Source organism: Stegastes partitus, unplaced genomic scaffold (genome assembly GCF_000690725.1).
Source record: "Stegastes partitus isolate 25-593 unplaced genomic scaffold, Stegastes_partitus-1.0.2 Scaffold496, whole genome shotgun sequence".
Lineage (NCBI taxonomy): Eukaryota > Metazoa > Chordata > Actinopteri > Pomacentridae > Stegastes > Stegastes partitus.
The window spans coordinates 102,399-124,697 of NW_007578227.1; the positions used below are offsets into that span (position 1 = coordinate 102,399).

General features: G+C 39.4%; 1 protein-coding gene across 2 annotated transcripts; it reads right to left on the bottom strand.

Moving 5' to 3' along the window:
- Window positions 1-3,416: 3,416 nt before the first annotated feature.
- On the bottom strand, window positions 3,417-21,054 carry LOC103361298 (LIM domain transcription factor LMO4.1-like). 2 transcript variants are annotated; one of them, XM_008287341.1, is made up of 5 exons: window positions 20,986-21,054; window positions 9,642-9,889; window positions 6,163-6,259; window positions 5,887-6,045; window positions 3,417-4,718 (listed from the first exon to the last, which is right to left on the bottom strand). In XM_008287341.1, the coding sequence occupies exons 2-5, from the start codon at window positions 9,881-9,883 to the stop codon at window positions 4,710-4,712; spliced, it is 507 nt and encodes a 168-aa protein (XP_008285563.1). In that variant the 5' UTR covers window positions 9,884-9,889; window positions 20,986-21,054; the 3' UTR covers window positions 3,417-4,709. The 2 variants fall into 2 exon arrangements, with proteins under 2 accessions (XP_008285563.1, XP_008285562.1); XM_008287340.1 differs by having other exon boundaries at window positions 20,719-21,009.
- Between the last annotated feature and the right edge of the window lie 1,245 nt (window positions 21,055-22,299).

Here is a 22,299-nt window from a genome sequence, read left to right on the forward strand (position 1 = left end):
TTTTTTTTAAACCTAAATTAGAATTTGCTGTATACAGAATTTTGATATTATGTTGAAATTCCAGTTACTATTGGCCCTTGTCTGCACTGTATGTATTTTGTTTGAGGGTTTATCTATTTTCTGATATAGCCACAGATAATGATATGCCAGGCTTGTGTCTTTTGTTTTATCAAATCAAGCATTTTATTTCAAAGAACTGAACTGTTTGATAAAAATTTAAATGTGTAATGATGTAAAGTGGAATCTAGATCAGTGAACTTTACGCCAAGCTAGCATGAGATATGTGGAGAGACAGTTCACGTTCTTTTGTGATTCCTGGTTGACATGTTCATTAAAGGTTGGTTAACAAAATGAAAGAAGGGCTGCATGGGGGCTCGGGAGTTAGCACCGTCGCCTCACAGCTAGAAGATCCCTGGTTAGGACGCCTGGGATCTTTCTGTGTGGAGTTTGCATGTTCTCCCTGAACAGCGTTGGTTCTTCCCACAGTCCAAAAACATGCTGATAAATGTGCTTGGTTGGTCTGTCTGTCTGTGTAGACCTGTGATATATTGCTAACTTATCCAGGGTGTCTAGATGTGCATAGATAATGGATGGATGGAAATATAGAGTTTCAAGGTGCTGACAACTTTTACTGTTAGGTATTATAAAGTTTTGGCTGAAGAGCACAGAGCAGGAAAGACGTCTGACGACATCCATAATTAGGTTGAAAAGCGTTTAAATTGGAACCTTTTTTTGTGATAAAGGGTTATTAGTGAGTGCAGGAATAGGGGCTATTACTGCATTCGGTAGGTAGCTTCAGTCTACAACACAGATTATCGGAGTAAGAGAAAACTGGAGTGCTGCATACCACGAGAGGCAAGTGAGAAAGTAGGATTAGGGTGAATTAAACTCAATTTAACACAAAGCTAACAGTGCTGGTAGGAACGGCACTGTGGTACATTAAGTGCTTTTCTATTCATTATTTACTCCACAATACCTTCAGAGTGATCTGAAGCAACAGCCTGACAAACTTAAGACCAAACAAACAGCACTGAAGTCGATTCAGGGGAAACTTGGAGCGACTCAGGTTTACAGTAGAGTCATGAGTGAAAAACCAGAGGAATGTGTTCCCCCTCCGTCATTATGAAAGAGCACTTTGAAACACTACCATTAAAAGCCTCATTGTTACCGTGAATGTGAGGCTAATTGGACAAACCCTGTGAGAGGGAGCTGCTGAGTTCTTCAGGCCTGTTAATTTGAAGAGTCGCAGCTGGCTACTCATGTGTGCCTCAACCCGTCCTGCGTGCTTCACTTTCAGCCTTTAATTTTGCTCTGTAGAAAGCCACACAACAATATGGAAAAGGAGTGAGACATCCTAAAAATTAATGTGGAAGAGATGATCTTGTAGTTTCCATGCCAAATGCACATATAAAAAAAAAGGCTAATTCAAAGCACATTTCATGCCAAAAAGCAATCAGAGGAGAGAGCTTGGAAAGATCAGAGACCATGTTAAAAATGTCAAGCTACATGTTTTAATTTGAGGGGACAGAGAATAGAGGAAAACGAACATTTTTATGGTTGAGAACAATGCATGTATTCTGTCTTGTGCTTTTTTTTTTTTTTCGCCTTAGACAGCTATGGAGAGCACAAACTGCTGGCTGCACAGGCCCACAGGAAAAAGCTCCCTCCCTTTTAATTAGACCAGCTCACCAGATTAGGCCTCATTAGGCTGCAACACTGGAGTGCAGCTAAAGCCCATGTCGGCCTCCAGCGCATCCCACTTTAATTGCTTCTGTAATGGCCTAGGCTCAGGCCTTTGAAATCCCATTCCTGTGGGTAATCAGCCATGTTTGTCTGAGAACCACAAGCGTTTCTTACTTACCCCTTAGTCTGAAGCAGCTATCTCTAGCTCTTTGCCACATGCTTACTGTAGCTTTAGCCCAATCGTGCTCATCACAATCACACACTCATCACATGTGAGACACAGATGAATGGCTAAATTAGTCCTGAGAGGACTTATTTTCTTTCCATACAAAGTTTGGAGCAATAAAACTCAGACTCAGATTAAAATAAAACCAACACAGAAAACATGATTCAAACACTGTAACACACAACACATATTAGTGCATTAAAACACATCATCCCAGTCTTCCTTCATAACAGATCTGTTGAAAGAGTAAAAACTTGAACACTGCTGTAATAAACATTTAGAGTGTACAGTATGAGTCACTGGTGCTAAATCTCTTTTAGAATAATCTTTCCAAACACAATTACAATCAACGTATGAAGCCTGAATGTGTCCATGATGTCTGGAAGCAGCTGAAAGTACATCATGGTTAACAATAAAAGAAAGAGAGGGAAGGACAGCACTGATGTTCTTTGCCCTGTAGTAGCTGTGTTCCTACCAAAGACAGGAATGGTTGTTCAGTTTGTGTAGAAGCAGTTAGAACCAGAGCAGTTTAACTAAAGCAAAGTCCCAAAGTTAGTGTTGAACATGTTTCATATAAATGTTTTATATTGAAAAGAGCTGCTAGTAGCTGCTCACTGCGAAACTATAGTTTCTGTGCAGTGATGAAGTAACTGTAAATATAGATGCAGCTGGAAAGCTTAAAAATAAAAGTATGGTTTACGACAAGCTCTCTATTAGTCGTTATAACATTATACTCTCGCAGTTTATTGTCTAAACCACTTATTCAGAGGTAAAAGTGAAAGTAAGCAAACTCCTTATGTCTCAGATAAACCCTGATTGCACAGCCAAGGGCCTGAGTGAAGAACATCAGGTGAAAATCTAAACATTTTGCCTTCATTTTTGTTTTCAGCCTGTCTGATTGACTGCTCGTGTTTTCTGCCTTGCTGGACCAATTTTTAGCAACCCCATTACTAACTGCATTTTTCCTAACATTTGAGGAGTTTATCTCATCCACCATTTTGTTGTAGCTTGTCAACACTTGGTGCTAACCAGCACTCAAAGGAACTTTTGCAGGTATTTGTTAAAAAAAACAACAACAACAACTAAGTATAGAGTAGGGCTGAACAATGATTTGATTTTAATTCAAAACTGCAATTTGAAACTTGGCAATTAGCAAATCACAAGGGCTGCAATTCAGGATATATGAGCTGTAGCTTTTAAATAATGAGACTTATGATGTAATTCAATTTTGTTTAAATCAAGCAGAATTAAACTTGCAAGGGTTGGCTATTGCTACCCATTCAGGCTGCTAGCTGTGGTTCAATAGACATAAGCCCAGTCTTGTTATTTAATAGCTACAACTTGTACATTCTGCAGACCACAAATGCGGACTGCTAAAGCTTATAGGGAATCCAAATGTTTTGGATTGTTGGGTGTTTCTGTTTCTGCCTTTGTGAAGCGCTATGAGATGACTTGCTGTTGTAAATATGCGCTATACAAATAAAATTGAATTGAATTGAATTGAATATGAAACTGTTCTTTCAATGGTTTTAGAAATTCATGCCATCCTTATTGTGACAGTCACACATTTGATGATGACTCAAGTGGTAATGCTCCATCATATGTTTTCAATCTATGACAGTGAGTATTAAACTGAAGCTTGACTTTAGAAAATTCTATGGCAAATTGAATCCCAATATGTTATTTTCTGCAAATTCTTCAATGAGTAAAGAGGAACCTAAAGTCAACATACTTCATCCTCTGAGGATATGAATGTTTCAACCAAATTCAATCCATCCAGTGCTTGTTCTACTGATGCAGTGTGTGCTGTAGAAATGGACACAATCATGAATTTATCAAGACAAAACAAATACAGAGGAAGTGTTGAGCTTATCTGGAGAACTGGGGTAATTAAAAATAAAGGGCTGTCTTTGATAAAGGCATGGTTGTCTCTGCCACAGAGGTAAATAAGTGTCCGGCCACTTTTGGAGAATGTAGTATATAGTTCATAAAGCAGGAAAAAAAAAGTGTGTTCCTTCATGTTGTCAGATTTCGTGTGGAGAATTCAATCCTCATCCGTCTGTGATAGAAAACACTACCACCACAAGGCAGCTATCACTTCCCCTTTCCCACTAACAAACATGTTTGAATATTTCACAGAGAATTACACAGAGTAATAATCTTTAAGTATCCATACAGATTTGATCTTGTTCAGTTGTCTCATAGTGTGGAAGGAAACTCTTAGGAGCTAAAATCAACAAAAGAACTCCATACAATTTTTACTCAAACCAAAAAACAGTCAAAGCAAATGTGGAGTCTGTGTGTTTTTTGAAACACAGCTCATGTCCCGGAGGAGTCACCTTGCTTTTGGTGTTCCCTCCTCATTCAAGGTCCACTGTGAGTAGCTGGCTGGGTGAAGACAACAGATCATTCCAATGGAGTCGCATAAATGAGATAATTCCATGACAGTGTTCCTTGTTCAGCCACACCAATCCTGATCTGTAATATTGCCACAGTTCACAAGAGATAGCAGTCTACTGTATGAATTGATTCAAACAGTCTCAGCATCCTCATCCCTCCAACAGAGCACTGGACTTGTCCAAATTTTACTCCTCAAAGTCCTGTCAAAGAGCCAGTTTCAGTTGGGAAGATAAAATCTAAACCAGTAGCAGGAGTGAATGTATCCACACTGTGGAGTGACAGTCCATCAGAATAGAGGAAGGTCAACCAATGGCAGGACTTACAGCTAGGGGAGGAAGGTGAGGATGAGACAGGAGAAAAGTGGGGGAGAAGGCACACATTTGGTTTTCCATCTGCTTCCTCAGCAGACCTGTAAACAAAGAAGAGAGCTGGTTAGGAAATAAGACACGTTGACATTCTGAAACATCGACATTAAATTACACAAATTCCAACTGTACTGTCTTGGGCAGATATCTGCCACATTTTAGAGAATTACTTAGAATGATTACTTTTTTCATGGAAGACATTTTGACATGTTTTAATAGTACATGTTCAAGTGTGAATGATGGGCTAATGATGGCTGAATTCCATGTAGCTGCATCAGTTTCAGGGCACTGCTATTGTTCATGCTGGCTCACTGTGACACTGTTATAGTTTTGGTGGCCACTTGAGTAGAACAGAGCCATTGCTAATGGTATTAGTAACACCTGAGCTTTTCTTTGTGTGACAAGTCAAGACGCCGGCTGTGAAAAAGGCCTCATATACCTTTCTACAGCTTGTTTCAAATTACAACAGCAAATGAGTGTTTTCTATGTCATGGCGCTGTGAAATCTTGGTAACCAGAGACAATATGTATTCTATTTTCTAACGTTTCTGGTTCAGAGACATGAATTAGAACTCTCCACATGGGTGAGAGCGGAGCGATCAAGTTTTTATGGATAATCTGTCTGTAGGTATGAAGCTTTTACTACAACAGGGCAATATACCTAAAAAATCTATCACAATAAACAACTTGTGCCACGTTGAAAGTGATATAAAAGTATTAGTAGGTCAGACCTAGGAACATTGCTGGTGCAGTTGTTACAGAAGCATGACCGAGGTGTGCATTCAGACATGACGCTGACATATTAAACTGCCATCACAATAACAGAAAGGAGTGCAGGGGCTTAAGTCAAAGTTTGAGTCAGTCAGTCACTCGCTCATAGATGAACATGGAGTCAGAGTGAAAGAGTCAGAATCACAGAGTAATACAGTCACAGTCATATGCAGAGTAACGGAGTCCCTAGTCACAGAGACAGTCAGTGTCACAAAGTTAGAGACAGTAACACAGGAACAGAGTCAGAGTAAAGTCTCTAATCCAAACATCATCTCTGACATGGTATGTTGATTATACATTCATCTTCCTTATTTCCTCCATTAATAAAGAGAACAACGATACATTAATTTGGTGAGGGAAACACTATGGCCTTGTTTTTCTTTTTGTGTTTAGTATAAAAGGAGGATAAGAAAGGGTGTATCAGCATAAAATGGCCTCTCACCTTCTGGTCAGGCATAATGTTGTTGGCCTGCAGTGGAGCAGAATGTCCACTGAGCAGGCCTCCTCCTGGCCGGTCATGTTCACAGAAGATAGTCCCATTGATGTAGTGGAAGCGATCACCTGGGACGAGGCGGTTCCTACAGGTCGCACAGGTGAAACACTGGAGGAAAAAGTAATTTGTTATTTTAGATTTTCAGCCAAGATCAAAATGAGCACACTAATAGCACCATAATGATGAAGGAACGTCAATGTCAGAGTGCCATGATTACATTCTCACCTTAAGGTGGTAAACACTGCCTTGAGCACGCATCACCATCTCACTGGCAGGTATGGACTGTCCACAAGCACTGCAGGCTCCACTGTGTCCAAACAGTCTGCAGATAAAACCATGGCACAAGTCTGTCACTTCAACTGTTTTACAACCACAACATCAGCATTAACATAACATAGAATCGTATCTTGGATACCCTGAGTTGTAAAATTCTGTCTGTGAAGCATATACTTCTGTGCACTTTTCTGGCATCTGATAAGCCCTTAAACTCTTGGATCTGTTATTATAACCAGGCTCCCTGGATATTTCCCGGGTACCTAAAATAACAAGCCAACCTTTGCACAGAGCCTTGTGTCGTTCTAACATAGTGCTGTTTCCAGTCTGAACATGTCATTCTCTGCCTTAAGTGTACGCGCAAGAGTGAAATAGATAAACTGATACTACTTCAGCATAAACAAAAACTTCATGTCTGTATGATCAGTCTGTTACCTTCACTGCTGTCTGTCGGGGTTTATATTTAATGCCACTACCATCCCAGGCATGATGATTTGTTGAGTGGCACCTTGAGACCACCATTATTTACTTGGCCCTTGAGATTTGTATCTAAGTGCAAGTCTGACCATTTTGGCAAAAAACAAAAAACAAAAAAACCCTCTATATTTAACTCTAATTTGATTTGTTATGCATTTCTGGTTGCTTTAAAAACAACATACTGTATCTACAGTACATACAGTTTGTAAAACAGCACAACTCTGTATTAAGAGCCCCAATTAAAGAGCTTTACCAAATGCTAATACAAAGTCCAAACAGAAGGCGTCAGCTTTGGTTTCTTTGAACACGGCGGCACACAGCAGCAGTCAGTCCTTATCTGTCTAATACTGATAGAATGTCAGCACCTGAACTGCAGCAGGTTGAACTTTTAGTAGAAAGCCACTGTCATCATTACAACGTCTTGTGAATCCCTGTGACACTTACTTGACCAGTCTGGCTTCTCTCTCTGTCCTATTCTCTCTCTTTCAATGACTGCACAGAGAGAGTAATGATTTTTTTTTTTTTTATCTTAATCCAAACAGTCATTTAATGAGAGCGCCTGAGAGGATCGCTATCCTCCTTAATTAACCCACACTCACACACAAACTCCTCCCCAGTCTCAGTTACAACTCATCCTGCTTTAGCGATACGAAGGATGAGAATCAGGGGACCCAACCTCTAACCAGGGCTTAGGTAAGCACTCCTTAGTCCACCTCAGCTCATTGCGGAGACATGGGTTTCCTGTCTGTGCAGAATGTGACAGATCCTACACAGCCATAGAGAAGGGTCCTTTAACATGAGCAACACACACACTGGACACTAGTCAACCAAACAAAATCCAAACATGTAATCTGTTTTCATCATGTTCGAGGTTGTGCCTGTGGCTGTGAGAGCAGTGCACAGGCAGCAGAGGTTTTTCCACCAGCTAGTCAGTCCACCAAAATTCGACTGTAGGCCCTTATACAAAGTTGTGAGCTCTTTATTCACGTCCCTGCCACAGAACGGAACAAATGACTGCCAAATGAGAAACCTTAGGCTGCTGTAATTCTTAAGTGAAGTGGACATTGGAAGTTCAGAATGTACCAATTTGGAGCACATTTAATTTAAATCAGAGGTTTGTTCAGCTGGTTTCAGGCTGAATAAGGAAACAAATAGAAGACCTCTTTGTGGGCTTAACGCAAGTTTGAACCAGTGTATCAGCAAACACTAACACATGAGAGTCACTTTTTTTCTTTAATGATTAATGTATTAAAAGATATAGATTGAAGCTGTATTAGAAATTGTTTTCTGTGTTGTTCCCATGAGTATGCTTTACGAAGGTACACAGGAAACATGGTACAGAAAGTCCACTGAACAGCTCTGACAAAAGTGAAAATGTAGCTCCTGAGGAACACATGTTAAAAATGCGCCCCTTCTCAAACTCTTCCAGTGAACTTTTAAACTGCGATGGACGGGAGACTTAAGATTGCGGAGTGGAGCATCAGCTAAACACTGGCACACTGCCTAGATGGGCAGCAGGTCGTCACTCTAAAAGCAGTAACAGGAGCTGGATGCAGTCACATCCAGACCACACAGGGGCCAACCACTCATTGGGTGAGAACATGTGCTGTTTTCTGTTTGAGGGAGCTTCATCTAAGAGCTAGTCACAAGGATGTAGGGACCTAAATCATTCAACTTCTAATTTGAAATTACACCAATGTAATGCCATTACTATTAATCTGGGGAATTCTGATATGCACCTGAATAAACACCTGTATTGCTGACGCAGTTTATTGGTGGACTAAATGTGGAATTTCTTTAATACACACCGGCCTCTCATGACTATACAGTGTATCTCATTGCAGATCGTGGTGTAATTTGAGTGTACAGTAAGAGCTTTATTTATTTTATGAGAGAAGTCCTAAAAGCCACTGTATTATTACTGGCCTGATACACAAAGTCTGCTGTGTCTCAGCTCCTCCTCAGCAGGCCTTGAGCTGTGGCTTTCCACTTCCAGCCCTCTGTTTGCCCTCAGAGATGTGGGCATCCACGAAATCTCCATCTGTTTTACACCATTCCGCCTCACACACTTCCAATGACACACTGACGCTAGCTCACGCACACATATGTTTGTGTTCTATAGCCTTTTTAACACAACTATCATCGTTTGCTTTCATACATGAGCCCCTCTTCCTCTGATTAATTAATTTTTGGTTCTATCTCTGCTCAGTTTGTTCTTGTCAGACTGACAAAAGTGAATTTCACCAGGCCAAATAAATCACAAATGACAAATGCTACCAGACTAAACATAACTTGTGCATTTGCAATGTACAGTATGAGTAGATTTAATAGGAACAGGCAGAATAATTACATCCTGCAAGGATGCTTTGATGTGGAAATGTGGTAATGACTTAAGGCTAAACAGTTTTTTTATGTTTTGAGAGTGAGGGTGTATAAAGGTTTTTCTAGAATACTGATTGCCTGAGTTACTACCGTACAGCTTGGTGCCTGTTGTGCTTAAGCTGTAGCGATCCCTCCCTTAGGCCTTATATTTGAGCAGTTCCTGTTTACAATTTACCTCGTGCAAATTAAGGTGCCGGCAGTTTTCATTTTGCTCTGTCTGTTGCATATTAGGCATTTTCACAAAATTGAAGCATACCTTACTTTAGAGTTAAACAGGTAGCAACCCTGCCTGCAGAACAAGTCTAAACTGAGAGTCCCATTTCTGTGGTAACAATCAGTGACAAATGCCAGTCAGTGTCATCACAAAGAAAAGGAGTAAAACATGGTTTGTAATTTGTGGTTTGCTAACAATCTTATGGAGTGAGTAAACAGAAAGAAAAGCGTTTCCAATGAAGATTTAAACACTGATTTCTCAAAAACTTGATTTTATGTTAGTGGACATTTTGTGTACTGTGGCACAGTCTTGAAGAAAAAAGGCCAAACCATCTGGCCAGTCCATCAGCGGGGCTCACCTGATGTAGTCGTTCTTGCAGAGGATCATGCCACCTTTACTGTAGCAGGTGCTGCTGTACTCGCCCAGCTGAGCGTGGCAGCAGGAGCACTTGAGGCACCGTGTGTGCCAGTATCGCTCCATGGAGAAGAGCAGGAAGCGGTCTGAGATTCGACCTCCACATCCTGCACATGACCTGCCCGCTGTCCCTCCGCCGCTGCCCATCACTGCCACTGTGGGCGCCTCCACCCTGCTGTTCACCATAGCAACCTGAAGACAGGGCAAAAGGCAAAGCAAAAGGGAGCACTGGTCACTAACAAATGATTGAGGAGGGACAGTGACAAAAAAAAAGATTCAGCATGTACATGTTTGTATTTAATGTATTTTTTAAAATTATTTGATTTATTTCCGACATGCCACATTATCATACAGGCAAAAGAGACAAAAAAACATAAAAAATGAAAAACAAAGCAAACAAACTAAATCCAGAATCTAAAACTAAGGTTAGAAAAAGAGTAGGATGAAGTTCAACTTATTAGCTTTTCACTATATGCCTGTACCTCTCATATCGTACCGTTTCCTGTTTGTACTAAACCCTATACTTCTTGAAACTGCAACAACACATTTACTGTTGCACATTATATTATTCAAGCAGTCTTTTTAATGTGTGTTTTCCTAAAATGTTTTATACTCATTTTGAGATTGTTGTCCAGACTGTTCCATAAGTTTACACAAACTGATAAACATCTACTCTTCATGGTGGTACGAGCAAATAGTTTTTTCAAATTAAAATTTCCTCTTCATTCATTGTTTTCAATGTTGCTTGTGAGCAGCTGTTGTATGTTATCAGAGAGCAACTTGTTGCTCACTTTGAACACTATTTGCACAGTCCTAAATCTAATTTAATCAATAAATTCCAAAGTAGTTGTTTTGTAAAACTACATATTAGTATGCTCATTATATCCTACATTAAGTGCTATCTTAATAGCCTTTTTTTTTTAATTAAATGTTGACAGACAAGCCGAAGCCGTAACAAAGTCTCCATTAGAAAGTTCACAACCTAAAAAGAAAAAACTAATTTATGGGATCCTCAGCAAAAAACGTTTGTTTAACTATCAGTTGATAAAAACTAAAAAAAACAACAATAACAACAACAAAAAAAAAGTATTCATCTTAAAAATAGCAATGCAAATATTTTCAAAATAATTTGGGCCAATTTGTGATGCCAATACGTGTGCATTTTTGCTCCACCTAAAATACAACACTTTTAATCACAACCAATCACTGGGCAAGATAAAAAAAAAACTACTTCAACTTACATGAAAACCAGTCACATTTATTTATTTTTTTTGACAAAATTCTCCATTTTTGGTCTGACAAGTGTAATCTGCCTGTTCTAAAGCCTTTATTTTCCAATAATACTGGAGCTGATACCATCAAGCATCGCGGCTATATGCTGTAAATAATATTATTGCTCACCTGATACTGTATTTATTTCTTTATTCCTTAACCTAGTAAAACCTGCCAAGTCATCTGTCTTGGTTTGACTAAATTAGGGTCAATTGTTGTTATTGGCATAAAGTGATGTAAACTCAAAATCCATTATTCTTTTATTAATTTATGAAGGATTTATTTTTTTTAGGGCTATAACGCAAATGATCTTCAGTTCAGTGACAGCAGCAGTCTGTTAACTTTAACAAAGCCAGTCTTCATTCAGAATTAATTGAAACACTGAGCGGAGAGACACCTCTGCTCTCTGCTCCAGTGCTCTTGCTCGTGAAGTTGGCTAAACTAGTCTTAAAGCAGACTTTGCACAACCTTTTTTTGCACAGCCATCCAGCTGTCAAGAGAGACAGTTCGTGATGGATTAGGATTTTCATATTTGTGACTGGGTGAAAAACTAATCTTTTCACATCAGTTTCATTTCATTTAATGCCAAGATCATACCTCAGTGCATTGGCCTTAGGTGGACTCTGAATATCCTGATGTGGAGCAGCCCAATACACTTAATTATCGTTTATGCTATGAAAACTTAAAAAAAAAAAAAAAGTAAAGTTTTTATCATAAATTCCCAGAATACAAGCTTATTTTTTCTCCAGTTGTGTTTTTTTTCTGAACAGCAGATATTCAGTTTACAGCAACATAAAATAGAACAAAGCAGCAAGTCTTGTCACTTGAAAAGCTGGGATCACACGTTTTCCTCGATGCATATCTTAAATGAGTTCTCTACCCTACCCACTACCTTAAATGTCCAAGGTAGTAGTCATGATGGGTAAATCCAAGACTCTGACTGTGCCGTTTGTCAGTGTGGCAACACCCACATGAAAAAGCTCCTTTCAGGGAACACTTTAGAAGGAAGCTTAAGCCAACGTCTTATCCTCACTAAATCCTTTGCATGCTGTACATTGACTGAGAACGTAAAGAGAAGAACATGAGACGGGAACACGGCCTCGTCTTCCCAAATGTGGCTCTTGGCACCAGATCCAATCAATTGGTTTTGGAACTTCCTGGTAAAAAGCTTAGGGCTATTTGCTTGTGGGGGTACTGGAATGTGAAACCCCAACAGGAAAACACACACACACATACACCAGCATGCTCACAGGACAGAGATGCTGTTTTACACCGAACAAGTTCAAATTGGAGTCCAGCTCAAAAAAAGAAAAAGGAAAAACCACACACAGTCTTCTGGGTTTACAAATAACTCTCATTTTAACTTGATAATATTTCCCATGAGAAGGGTCTTTGAGTCTGTGCAGCATTTGGTCCAACAACTGTTCTGACTGGATGCAAAGGCCAACATTTTCTGGAAATGTCGTTTATTTTATTCAGCTGTTCATTTCTTCAGCACTTCTTTCAAACATAATAGAAACAAAACTCCTGCAGAACAGTTGAAACATGTAAAAGATGGAAAGTGAAGCTGCTGCAGCTATTGTTGGAAACAATGCTACACATGTACCATCAAGCAACATTTACTGTATTCCTCCTGCTCTCATTTTTCCATTACAAAACTCAACTGATTTCATGCACAGCTGGGAATAATATTGCTTTTGAGTACAGCCATAGCAGTGTGTGCTACTCAGCAATGAGTCAGCAACACTGCCTTTTCAGCCGCTTCCATGATTTATAATTAGCGCCAACAACAACATAAAATAATTGCAGGGCTAGATTTCATTTTCCAAATGAGCAACAGCAGCACAATTTGTCCTCTAGAGCGTCTAATTTCAGCAAGGGCATGTTTAGCTTTACGACTAGCCTTCCCACAAGATTATTTGAGATTGCAGCAGCTGGTCCTCTGCAGTGAAACAGGCTGCCCTCAATACCCTCATTTTCTAGAGTAGACACCTGGCTCTAATCAGCCACAGGAACACCATGTTAAGAAGCCCAAGGCTACATTAAAACCACAAACAGCCTCATGCAGTGGGACCAAACCTTATTAGTGATGGTTCATTCATGAATGAGCTGATCCTTTGAATGAAAAATGAACCTATTTATTTAATCCACAATTGAAACTCTTAAAATTAAATGTGTGAATCCATGTCAATTCTGTTGTTCATAATACCGTTAGACATTTGTTTTTAACATGCTGTAAATAGTGCGATTGTATTAATGATAGCACAAACCAAAGACAATACATGAAACACAGTAAAGCACAAATGGGATGCTTATATTCACACAAGCATAACTTTACGAATCTAAGTTGTAATCATCAGAATTTGTGTCTGAAGCACTGACTAACAGATCTTACAGTAAGATGTGTGCATTCAGGGGTATCTTTGTTTTGGCATCTCAGCCACTTTCAGTAATTTCTGAACCAACAGAGTCACCTTAGTGCAACATTTGATTTGTCTTTGTCCTTTGACCTGCAGTAATGGAAGACACAACAACCATAAAATGTACCCTCTACATTACAGGTTTGCTTTGAGTCAGTGTGTAAATAATCATCACCATACTTCCAACTAACTCCTAACTAACTCATACTAGGGAAACACCTGTCCACATGACAGACAGTGGTAAGAAACCTTGATAAAATGTTTACATGCTGCAGATTCCTAGTTTTCATCCACATATTCCACCTTGCACTTTGGGGTTTTTCAAAACAAAGATAGCCAGGACACGATGTTCACATGCACACAGCCTGCTCATAATCAAATGTAAACACACTCCATGTCCATTGAAATCAATCTGGTAATTTTATGAGTAGATGGAAGGACAATGTAAAAAGCTGGATTGTGGGCCACAAGGTACAGTAGGGATTCACGAAAAAAAATAAAAAGGGCAGCTGAAAGTTGATAGTTAGACTAATCTAACCAACAACTGTTTCATCTCAATTTGCTTCAAGCTAGAACACAAGTTGATTCAGTCTCAAAGCATGTTTTCGTCTCTCAGTGTCAAATTTATTCTGTTTTTTTCTTGCTCTTGTCCAAATTGTAGCATATTGTCTTCATAAACTGCTTCATCGTGTAGCATAAATATTTCCAGCAATAAACTAACCGAATAAATACTGATGCAGATAGCAGCTGTATCTAGTAGATAATGTCCAGATGTCTCTAATCAAAATTAAAAACAGTTTTTTATCAGGGTCACTATGAAAGTCTCTGGACTGGTCAAGGTCTAGTTATGATAACAAACTAGGGTTGATGCATTTTCATGGTCATGTTGTGTATACGTGTATAAGTTGTGTGCAGTAGTTTACTTTTAAAACAAGAGATCACTTCTGTCAGAACAATATTCCCTGAATTTGGTATTGCAATTGGTATCTGCAGAATAACATTTGGATCCATGTTTCTTGGATGGATTAAGCTAAATAAGAACACAGCTTGGTGTATCAGTGATGGACAGCGAGAATGTCACTTACACTATCTTGCTTACATTACCAAACTACTGTGAAATATATACGGCAAAATACTGCAGGATGAACCCTGTGTTCATCTAAACAGTTGTGGTTCTGTGTGTCAGGCCATGAAGGTGTTTTTAAAGGAAACAACTGTGACAGGAGCCCTTTTTTGGGGGGGACTAAAGCCTTTAGGAGGGCAGCTCAGACACCAGCGGATGGCCAGGGTCAACAATCCAACCACAGAGAGACCATCACACCAGATATAAATCTTCCTAATCCTAAAGTTCAGATTGACATAGAGGAATGATGATACATTCACTACTGCCAACATCTGTCTTGAGTTTTTCTGTTTCTTACCAACAAGTATGACTTGTAAAACATAAACAATGCTTCAGTATTGGTGTTAGTATCACCTGCATGTATCACCTGGTATTCTAAATGAACAGTTATGCATCAGATGAGAGGCTCAGTATTACTCTTGTGTTTATATAGTAAATATGAAGCTAGACCTGGGCAATAAAACGATGCAACGATGTAACATAGACACTTCATCAATAGCAGTAAGAATATAGTTTGATACAGTGTGGGATAGCTCTACTTAAATGCATTAGATGAAAACTGCTGTGAAAGCAGTGAACAAAAATTATAAGTTTGGTTGCACGACTTTTGAAATTTGAACAAAAGTGTTAGACAGTTCGACAAGATTCAATAACGCCCTGGAGCCTCTGCTCACTGCCTTCTAACCCCATGCTTGCAACACGACTCAGAGAAGTTAACAGCACTGGGGTAAGAAACAACCCCTGCCCTTCAAAACACTCCAACATCTGTCTAAATTTTGGGTGCTGTCAACGTTAGATAGAGCCAGGCTAGCTGTTTCTGCTTGTTTACAGTCTTTGTGCTAAGCTAAGCTAACTCAGAAACCAAACAATGTGTTTATTAACAAACGACCTGAAGGGATTCTCCACTATACAGTATGTCAATACTATATATTTATACCATTATGTAATTCATTTTCAGAATATTTCATTAATGTTTGATTTTTGTTTCTGACAAATCACATCAGTTTGTATATGAAGCTGCACTAAACACGACACTACCATCAGGGTATTTTTTTCTAAAGAGCGGCACATTTTTTGTTGGAAGCACTAATAAAATACAGCACCACTGTGGCTGAACTGACCCAAAGTCAACAAGTGAACGATTCATATTACTGAATTTATCTTGAAGCTCAACTTCTGACTTCACCCTGCCATTAATGTGAATGCAAGTGGTTATTATACATCATTATTATAATACTTGACTAAATTTGTACTAAGAGCGCGGGACATTTTATGTGGCCATGTGCCTGAATGTCTTTCTTCCTGTTCTACTTCCTGCCTTCAGTGCCAGATTCCTTTGGGCGGCACATCACCAGCCGTGAAATCAATTAGTGGGCCGAGGCTGCATAGTATAACAGCTCCCACCTCCATGAAATAAAGTGAGAGCAATTTCTGGATGGAACAAACAGCTCATGCGCTAATGTGATGGCTTCTTCAACCTTGCAGTTTGTCTCTTCTTTTGTCATTCACTTTGAAGGATCACAGTCCTCTATAGTAGATGAATAAAAACATTTCCTCGGGATATTTTGAAGCTGGTTGCTGGTAGAACCACTCTGACCGCCTCATGCTTAGACATACTGTATCGTGTCATGTTCAGAGGAAAAAAACAGCAGTCAAGGTTCAACCAAAGAGGATCAGGGTCTTCAGTTAATGAGCCCTTTTAAATCCTTTAAAAGAAAACACAACTGGCAGGTTAATAGTTAAACCTCAAAAATGTCTTTAATCTCAGTACAAGCTAAACATTCCACACGTGAAACTCAGTGCAAAGAAGCAACCAATGTAATCATCACACAAACACCTGTGATAATTCAGGAAGATTCAAGACAGCTGCCAGCTAGCTCTATAACACAATTCTTATCCAATTAAAATGCAAATCCTGATTTTAATCATCTCCTGCAACACAAATGTCTCATCAGTCTCAGGCAGTGGATGCAGTGATATTGGTATTTCAAGCTCTATATTCGATATTCAAGGCTGTCTAGAGACTGGAAAGCACAGTTCTGTTCATTTCGACTGTGCTAGGTAAAAATCCTTCAAGACCACAATATATAGTACAGTACCGTACATTGCTGGATATGTAGACAGAACCTAAATCTGTTATTCCTCCCTGCATTGCACTTGGCCATGCCGAATCCACTCATGTTAAGAAATCTGAAAACATATTAATACAACCTTAAGAATGCTAACAAAAGAAAGAAATAATACACTTCTGCCACTGTCAGCCCCTTCATCTCTTCAACTGATGGTCAGATTTCTGACTGTGGGACTTTGCTGTCATCAAACAGCTGTTTGATGCTGTCGAGGTGTGTGCTAATGCTCCAGTGCAGAACAAAGGTAATTCCTCCTCTGTGCAAATGCAAGAACAAAGTAATGTCAGATTTGTGGATCGTGTACACAAAGACCAAGCTGGATTAACTCTATGAGATCATTTTCTACATAAATGCCTGGAAGTATCACTTTTGTAATTGAACATGTGACTTGATGACTTGCATGTTAAGGAAGTGTTGCCATTTCATACTACTTCATACTTCAACAAGCATATTTTTTTTTATCAGAAATAAATACCGTACCTAATATTATAATAACTCCAGGCTGACCAGATAGACTTTAACATGCTGCTAACACATGACTACAAAAATCTAAATCTAAATACATTTTTCAGGTAGTACTAAGTGCTTCAGTTCATACATTTAATTACTTCCTATACATCAAAGATAAACAAAGCTGGTTGGATCAACAGTGGTTGTTCTACTCGGTGTTCCTACCAATAGAACTGGGAGTATGGGTCTCACAACTTCAGTCACTTTCTGAAACACAATTTGGCAATCACATTCATTTCACACAGTGTGTGAAGTTGAGAAAGTAAACAGGGTTTGAACTTCTGTTTAGCTTTCATTTCTGTCACGTTTGAGTGTCAACAGTACATGTATTCATCCTGAACCATTCAGCACAGGGATGCTGATTGCTGTACACCCCACGATTCCAAGAATTACTGTCCGAGGTGTGTGTACGTCCACACCTTCCTACAGCCAGAACCTGTGTGTTCTCTGCTCACACACAATCCACTGGCCACCATGTGAAGCTCACAGTGAGCCACTGCTCGCTGTGTCCCTACATTTTTTTCAACAAGATGGCTGTGTCCTCAGTGTTGTCAAAAACAGAGAACGGCAGCATTATGTTGTGCAGTTCTAAGGCTGAAAAGATTTAAGTTCATTCTGAATTTACTGCACTTGTCTAAATGGACATTTGATTTATTTATACTTTAGAGTAACCTGCCTTTTCCTATTGACAATAATAACTACGGCCAATGAGACACTTTTAAATATTTTCTTTCTTTTTTTTTTTTGTTTAAAGAAATTAAAATATTGCTAATTTAAACATTTCTTTTTAATCTTCTCATCTGTACTGAAAACAACCAGAAATTCTGTGTACTGTTGCCTTTAACAATATTAAGTACTGTTACGTTACGTATCTATTACAACAGCCTTTTCCTCATACCTTTAAGTGTGGCCATTTGGAGCATTTTTAAAGCTGTCCGTAAATCAGAATTTTCATAATCGACTCTACAAAGTATCAATAATGCCATGGCTACCTCCTGTTCCATAGAATGGGAAGGCTGGGAAGTACAAAATGTTTTTTTTGGACAAAACGTCATCATTATCTGAATTTCCATTTGTATGATGCGGTTACTTCTAGTGTGTATTTTTGTGCACTAAAAAAAGTACAGACATTGTATATTAAAGGTACTGCCCTGAAAAACAATGAAAAAATATATATAATTCTCGCTCCTTTATCATATACACTCAAATGTTATTATGCGATGTAAACGTGTGGTTAGTGACTATACACTTCTCTTGAGAGTCCTCCTGCCGCTAGAACTTGTTCCCGAAAGAAAGAATAGTATTTTGACTGCAAGTCTTTTAGATTTTAGAACTGCTCAGTGTCCTTCATTTACTTCATTGGTTTTACAAAATCACCTGTCCAAATATACATGTCTAATCATGTCATTCTCAACTCCACAACTGCCTGAGTCGTCTGTGGCCGTCTTTCTTTTTTCTTACCAAAAGCTTCTCCCCAGGATAGCAGCAAACAGTACGTGTTTTTACAGAGCCTTGCTCCTTCCACCTACCTCAGTAACATGGTTTACAGTTGAAATAATGATGGTGCGAGCAGCAACCTGCATGCATCCGTCAAATCATGTGCAGTGTTTTATTACCTTCCTTCCCACACTCCAAATGAAGGTCTGCTCAGCGAAATAAAAATACCACTTTTATTAGAACCAAATGATTGGCTTTAATGAAGCCACTGATTGAAGCAACAATTATTGGCGAATGAGTAAAAGCCAGGTGGATTACTAACATTTAATTTACTTGGGATGTGATCAATGTCTGTGACTTACTGGTGATGCTGATGCAAACTGCCTGACTCCACTGCAACTTTACGCCACTCCTGTGAGATAGACCTACTCTAATTGTTCCGTTTTATTAGATGCTCGTACACTCGCTACACAAACAAAGGCTGGCAAAAAAGCAGCTACTTGTTTTCTGCAAGTGAGGAAGCAGTCAATAAAAAAAATGGAGCTAATGAAGAGACACACTTCCACGCACTGATGAATGAGATGCAGTTAAAGGTAACACAGTTAATAACAGCTCATTTTTTTCAAAACAACTGATGTATCTCATATAGTGAGGTCTCACACAGACATGACTAAATATTGTAAGACTCCATGACAACAGCAGTATCTTAATAAGTATAAAAGACAGAGCTAAAAGGGTATAATGTGCTATCTGATACCTTCAACAAGGCTGTGTCTGGACTGAAGGTCTGCTGAATTAGAGGTCGTATCAGGCCACTGTGTGACACCTTTTCATTAGTGATCTTGTAAAATTGTTTTTTTTTTTACAATTCAGTGCATCAACCAAATAACTACAGCAGTATGTCTGCATGTTCAGAATGAAGGACTGTGTAGTTGTTTATTTGGATGATGGCAGGTCAATTCTGAAAAAAATCACAGATTTAGTTTTATATATTACCGGAAAATTGAAGTTAGAAGTATTAGCCGAATAATTTAAAATGATAAACCCAACTGAGGCATGTAAATGTGTGGTAGTCTACTTTGCTTCCTTCACATTTGGTAGTAATTTACAACTGAATATTAGATGCCATTAGATGTTGAGATGAACAACTTTATTAAACGACCACTTGTTGTTTTATTCAGAAGTTATGACCCACTTGCCTGTGTCGATCCTAGTCATGGTAATTCTACAAACTTCAGTAAAAAGCAACTGGATTTCTCCTTTTGGTTCTTGAAGACTGCTTCCTCAGAAATTAAGAAGCTGTTTGGATAGAGGTGGAACCTCTTCACCAACCAAGAAGAGGAGTCCATTTGCTTTTCGCTGAAACCTAATTTCATATGATACTCTGATTAAATCATGGATCCCCCATCAAACCCAACACACTCTTCATTTTAAGTGTCATTAACAAATAACCTCAGCTGACTGAAATCTATGAAATAATCCTGACCGAGGGCAGCCACAGTCTCCAGTAGCAGAGTGATGGTCGGACTGGTGCCACACTGAGGCAGATTCAGTTTCATTCTCCTGAGAGAGAAGTGCTGTTTCATTAAAACTGCTCTCTTTTTAATTAACACCAAGGGCAAGTTCGTGTGGCAGAAGTGTTTCCCTGCAGAAACCCACCACAGTCAAATTATAAAGATGCCCTCTCAACGCTGCAGAACCAACGACAGGCAGGCTGCCAAAAACATACAGGAAAATGTTCATATCTTTAAAATTAATGAGGTAATTATCAAACATGTTTGATAAGAGGAGGAGAACAAATACATGCAAGTTATTTCACTGTGACTTCATGATAACTTTCCTTCTGGTAATATTAAAAATAATGTATTATTATTACAGTCGTTACAAATTGACAAGGCAGTTAGCTGGCTTTAAAATACCAAATTAGTATTTATTATTTATCTACCAAACACATTTTTTTTTAAAGGGAAGAACGACACTGTGGCGCCATTACTGCTAGCTTAAAATTCGTTAACTTTTGAAAGACTGTTGGTTTGGCTAAGTGTATGTAGTGAAAACATGTGACATAAAAAGCAGTAAGAAGCATGTTGCTGGTCGAGGATAAACTAGCAGGACATGTATTGGACTCACCTCACTGCTGTGAACTTGGAGTAAACACTAGTAAAAAAGCCGCTTGTCGCTGGTGTCGCCCTCAGCTCAGCTCAGGTCCAGCACAGACAGATGTTTGAAACTTTTATGCTGCTATATTCTCCCCACGCCGGTTTGTCTGAGCGCAAAAAAACCAAAACCAAAAACGCAGAAATACGACGCAGCTCCTCCTCTCTTTTCCCATTTACAGAGCTCTGTCCTAACCTGTGGACCTGTGGACGGACGGCAGCTCTCTTGACAGCCACTCACCTCTCCGGCGGGTCCGAGCAGAGGGCTTTGTTCGTGCGGGAAGCTGCGGCTCAGAGCTGCGGACACTCGGCGGAGCTTTTCTTCACTAGTTTAAATGCAGCTGGGATTCACGCCTTCTCTGACGTCACTGGAGGGGGGGCGTGGCTCCGGCCTGCAGTCAGGATGGTGCTGCTGGAGACAGGTTTGGCTCAAAGCAGCAGCAGACTGGAGAAAATGATCCACCCTCATGTTCTGTTCATCTTTTACTCATGTTCCTGGCATGTACCTTTTTTTTTACAGTCCGCACTGATGTATTTCATGTGCCTAAGCTCATACCCAACATCTACTTATGAGTCTGTTATAAGAATTTAGCTTCAAGTTCCTTATGATTTTTCAGAGGCTTTGCCAGGTCTCTGAGACTTTATTGTGCTGCTGAAACAAGTAGCTGACACAGTGCACATAAGGAAATCTTATGTCTGCACTTTCTGAATGAGTAGATTGTTATCTAGATGAGAGGACAAAGCAAACTGACTGTGTAACTGTCCTACCTGTACTCTTAATCTCTCTGCTGACACGTTTGTTGTGCATTTGAACTTTGAACAACCCAAACAAATGTCCATCCAGCCATTACCCAATACACCGCTTTATCTTCACAAGGGTCACAGGGAGCTGGAGTCTATCCCAGCTGACTTAGGGTGAAGGCAGGGGACACCCTGGACAGGTCACCAGCCTATCACAGGGCTACACTTAGAGACAGACAACCAAGCACACTCACATTCACACCTACGGACAATTTAGAATCACCAATGTTTCTGGACTGTGTAGGAAGAAGCTGGAGAAGAGAACCCACACTGCATGGGAGGAACATGCAAACTCCACACAGTCCTCACCGGGATGCGAACTGGCGACCTTCTTGCTGCGAGGCAACGGTGCTAACCACTGTACCACCTTGCAGCCCCCAAACAAATGTTCCCACAATAATTACCAACTAAATATGCCAAAACAAAACAAACATTTTAAGGTTTACCCATATAAGACAGTAATTTGCCAAGACTTAAATTTTTTTTTTAAAATGCTGTTTTGGGGCTGAGGAAATAAATAATACATCGTTTTTAAAAATGAGTTTTTATTGGTTAACCCGACAAGAAGGACTTCTTAGTTTTAGGGATTTTTCTGTACTTTGCTAAGTTGTGATTAAAAAATGACACACAAAAAGTTTTTATGTCTAGCTGAGGTGAATAGCTTGGATTGTTGCTAAAAGTTAAATGCGACAAAGTGAAAACAGGCTTACCAATTAAATAACAACATACATGAAGCACATTACTTCAATGTACA

Excerpts from the sequence above, each read along its gene's own strand:
- LOC103361298 (XM_008287341.1), bottom strand. The coding sequence starts at position 9,883 with ATGGTGAACAGCAGGGTGGAGGCGCCCACAGTGGCAGTGATGGGCAGC. Across the intron at positions 6,260-9,641 it reads TGCAAGAACGACTACATCAG|ACTGTTTGGACACAGTGGAG; the intron begins GTGAGCCCCGCT and ends TTTTATCTGCAG. Across the intron at positions 6,046-6,162 it reads GCAGTGTTTACCACCTTAAG|TGTTTCACCTGTGCGACCTG; the intron begins GTGAGAATGTAA and ends TTTTTCCTCCAG.